The 4303-nt window shown below is 41.6% G+C and overlaps 1 protein-coding gene across 1 annotated transcript in view; it reads right to left on the minus strand.

Annotated features, from left to right (window-relative positions):
- Positions 1–3618, minus strand: part of SLC25A4 (solute carrier family 25 member 4) — a 6128-nt gene extending 2510 nt beyond the window's left edge. Inside the window, exons 1-2 of the mRNA XM_026846988.1 lie at positions 3609–3618; positions 3015–3251 (exon numbers count right to left, since the gene is read on the minus strand). Coding sequence (XP_026702789.1) covers positions 3015–3251; positions 3609–3618 — 247 coding nt within the window. The remainder of the gene's footprint in view (positions 1–3014; positions 3252–3608) is intronic.
- Positions 3619–4303: the final 685 nt, after the last annotated feature.

The following is a 4303-nucleotide window of genomic DNA, read 5'->3' on the forward strand; positions in this document are numbered from 1 at the left end:
AAACAGTTTTGAAAAATGCAAGCTTTCCTTTCTGAACTATTGAAAGCCAGCTGTTAAGCCTCATCTTCCTCAGATGTTTGCAGCTTGGGAAGGATTAGCTGGCTCTCTAGGCTGAGTTTGTGGGTGCTCTGTACTGCTGACATAGCATAAAGACACTGGAATTTGTTCCTAAAAATTCGGAGCTAAAAATAATAACCTAGATCTACATTTTCACAAGAGATTAGTGACTAAACGCATTGTGCTTTGATGTGTGAGAAGCTAGCTTGAAACTACAGGAGATCAGCTTTTACAAGTACTGTGTACCCTTGTTTATTTGCATTTGCAAGACACTGGGAACCCAGTTGAGGCTAGGCTAGACGCACAATAAAAAAAGCTTTTTCTCAAAAATCAGCAATCTGAGTCTGACAGCAAACACAAGGGGGAGCGCAAGGAATCAGTCAGACCATTGTGACCCGCATCATAGACAGTGATGGTATACAGTGTATTAGCAGGATGCCAAGAAGAAATCCATTTGTTTGTTGTTGGTTTTTTTTTTTCATGAAAGATTATAGGGTTGTAGTAAATTCTCCTTGTATAAGATTGGTTTACGTCTGTGGTCAGTTCTTCCTAAGTAAGAGGAAAAGCATGGAAGAAGGGAAAAAAGTGACCGTTTGAAAATGTAAGCAATGAAGACTAATTTCATAGCCTGATTGATCTGGCTGTAGGCATGAGCCAGCATTTTCACACTAGGCCATGCAGGGCTGTAAGAATAAACAAGAATGGCTCATACGTGATGTGATGGAGAACTTGATGTGATGTGATTAGTCAGGGGAAAGACACAAAGATAGCAATAATATGGTAAAGTCTATGCACCATGGTCTAGGTGCATAATAAGATTGTAAGACAGCATTTTTCAGACCAGAAAAAAAAAATGTTGTAACTAAGCTCTGCGCTTAGAGCTCTTGCTCTAAGCTCTGGGACTCCAACATGAGCAAGACATGAACCTGTTGGAGCAAATCCAGAGGAGGCCACGAGGATTATCAGGGGGCTGGAGAACCTCCCTTGTGAGGACAGGCTGAGAGAGTTGGGGTTGTTCAGCCTGGAGAAGAGAAGGCTCTGGGGAGACCTTATAGCAACCTTCCAGTACTTAAAGGGGGCTACAGGAAAGATGGGAAGGGACTCTTTATCAGGGTGTGTAAGGGATAGGACGAGGGGTAATGGTTTTAAACTGAAAGAGGGCAGATTTAGATTAGACAGAAGGAAAAAATCTTTACTATGAGGGTGGTGAGACACTGGAACAGGTTGACGATAGAAGCTGTTGCTCTCTCCTTGGCAGTGTTCAAGGCCAGGTTGGACGGGGCTTTGAGCAACCTGATCTAGTGGAAGGTGTCCCTGACCATGTCAGGGGTCTTGGAACTAGATGATCTTTAGGGTCCTATCCTATCCTATCCTATCCTATCCTATCCTATCCTATCCTATCCTATCCTATCCTATCCTATCCTATCCTATCCTATCCTATCCCATCTCATCCCATCCCATCCCATCCCATTCTGACTGAAGTAGAAATGAAAATACATGTGTTGCCTAAATTACTTTTGCTGTGTTAAGGATTACCTGCAAACAGTATCAGCAATGTCTGGGAAGGTATGTGATCAGAGAAAAGCTAAGTTATGGGCTGTAGCCCTTTACATTTTCCATAACACATGATGAAAGTTCTTCTTGCTGTTAGCAGGTAACATTTTCCAGCAGTAGCATTCTGGTTTACATCCTGATCAGGAAAATTAGTTCTTCACTGAGTTCTCCTGCTTACCCAGTGGTTTTTTTATGTTTGTGTGTTTTCAAACTGCAGAAACGTTGGTTTGTGTGAATGCAGAACTCAGATGCACCATGCCTAAGTTGCATGACCTAGAAAATAGGTCTGATTTGTTTTCAGAGGTTCGTAAAGCAAAGCTATTGGAAAGCAAAAGTATTAAAATGGATTTTTCTGACTTGAAGTTTGCAACATGCCCTTCTTCAGAAAATCTTTTGGGTTGAAAGAATGTCTAGTAAGTCATAAGAAAGGAAGGAAGCTACTGTATTAAAATACATTCTTAAATGTTGCTATATTGCATGAAATTAATATATACAGTATGTACTGTTGTATTATAGGTAGGTATGAATTAATATATGCTGTAAAAATGTCTTACGGGTCAAACTGTAGAAAGAATTGTCCTTTTGCAGCAATGGAAGAAACTGAGCTATTATCTGTCTTCCATACAGCTATAATGGGAAAAAAAAGAGAGAGGATGTTCAGAGTATATATAGTGGGGAAAATGGAGATTATGGGAAAAATCAGCCAGGCGAGAAACAATCTTGAAATAGACTGGGTTCAATTATCTGGACCTTCTAAGTTACTTCCAGAATCGCAGTGACAGAGGGGTCACCACAAGCTGTATGAGTCTGCTGCTTGTATATTCTTTGCCATTCCTTTCAGATGTTACAGTGTTGCAGGCTGGCACCCCATTTTCTGTGGATAGAACTAGACCAGTGATTCAGGTCAGAAGTAACAGTTCAAATACAATAGATAGATTTTTATGTAGTTGAACGTAGTCTCTGTGTCTTCCATGCATTTCCATCAATGCCATGCTTCATTTCTGAAGTTGCAGGCTTTCTCATTCACTGGTAATAATCCACAGGCAGGAAAAACTAAAAGAATGAAAAGTTGTGAGATGGCAGTGTCCCTGGTATCCAGCAGCTGGTTATTATTATACACTTTTCCCTCCTGTTCATCTCCTCACCTCTGCAAAACAAGATTAAGAAGCCCCTTACGCAGAGCACTTTTTTTTTTCTTATTTTCCCCTCTTTCCTCCATTTCTAAAACACCCCCAGTTCCAGAGGAGATCCCACTGACATGGCATTTGGAAAGACTACCCTAAAGCTGTGCACTTTCTCCTACTGGGCACTGCTCAGCAGGGGAGGTTGTTCTCAGCTTTGAGCAGTAGTAATGGGGGTGGGAGGAGGTTGGTTATAGCAAGAGATGAGAGGCATGCATTTACATAGGCTCCTTTCCCCGGCCATCTCTCCACTCTCCACCAAGCACGGGCTTATTTTAGCATTGGCCTTCTGAAGCAGGATTAATTTTCCCCTGAATAGGTCAGCCTGGGACAGAGCCAGGATCCATGGCCTTCCATAGCTGGGGTGACTCGGGAAGCCGGAGATATCTACTAAGTAGACAGAGTCTCTAACTGCTGGGCCTATGCCCAGTGCAAGAGAAGTATCCTGGAATAACCTCTCTGATAAACAACAGAAAAATCCTTATGGGGTCTTTTTTCAGAGGCGGAGGCCGGTGCCAGGCTGAACCGGGCTATAGTGCTGCCCTCTGCTGTTGGGCTTCGGGAAAAACGTAAAAATCGGTGATCAAATCCAGCAAAACGTTAACAAAGTGTAACTAGAAAAGCAGAAGTGTGTGAATACATAAATTATTTCACCTTCTCATTTCATACAGTGCTTCCGCCAGTTGAAATGGGCCCTCATATCTTTACTAGCAGTTCAGTTCATAGCAACAGAATACAGCTAATAGTTCTATTGCTTTTTAGCACTAGTAGTGTCCTCGTGGCTGTGCAAAGCATCTTGTGACCCAGAAATCTTACTTTCTGGCATGCTTGCTTGTGTTTCAATATGCAGTGGGAATGCAGAGGAAGTAATTTCCATCAGTAATTCAGATTTTTGTAACTTTGTTATTTTTCTTCTTATTATATAGAATTATTAAATTCCTTACAAGTACTTGAGATAAAGATGTGTAGAAAGCTACAGCCATCCAAAATTGCTCTTGTTTAAGTACAGGATATATAGAGTTGTCTAGGACTTTTTTTTCCATAGCTGATCTGTGAGCCAGTATGGAAGAAAAGTGGAAGTAATCCCATATTTCCATCAGAACTAGAGGGAAGTGCCACTGATGAGGGGCATTTCCTACCCCTAATGCAGTACACCCCTTCTAGACTTGGAGAATGTGTAGCCCTGAACCCTTGCACATCTGCAGATATCCGTGGCAGCTGTCAGAGCTGTGTTCAGGGCTCTGTTCTGGAACATAACAGCAACATCTGCACTGATTTCATGGCCCTTCTGAAGTAAATGGGGTTTTGATGTATGATTGAGGAAAACCACTGCTTCACTTCACAAAACATCTTATAATGTAAAGTCTTCATTCTCAAATGTGATACTCACGTTTTGCTTTTTGATACTGGTTTTTAAATCCTTGCCTTCAATTTCTTTGCCTGACAGTTTTTCTGGCCTGACTCTGTGGGGTTTTGATTTAGCTATCAATGTGCCTTAGAAAACACAAGTA

The sequence above is a fragment of the Athene cunicularia genome (genome assembly GCF_003259725.1).
Source record: "Athene cunicularia isolate RWA chromosome 4 unlocalized genomic scaffold, athCun1 chr4_part1, whole genome shotgun sequence".
Classification (NCBI taxonomy): Eukaryota; Metazoa; Chordata; class Aves; order Strigiformes; family Strigidae; genus Athene; species Athene cunicularia.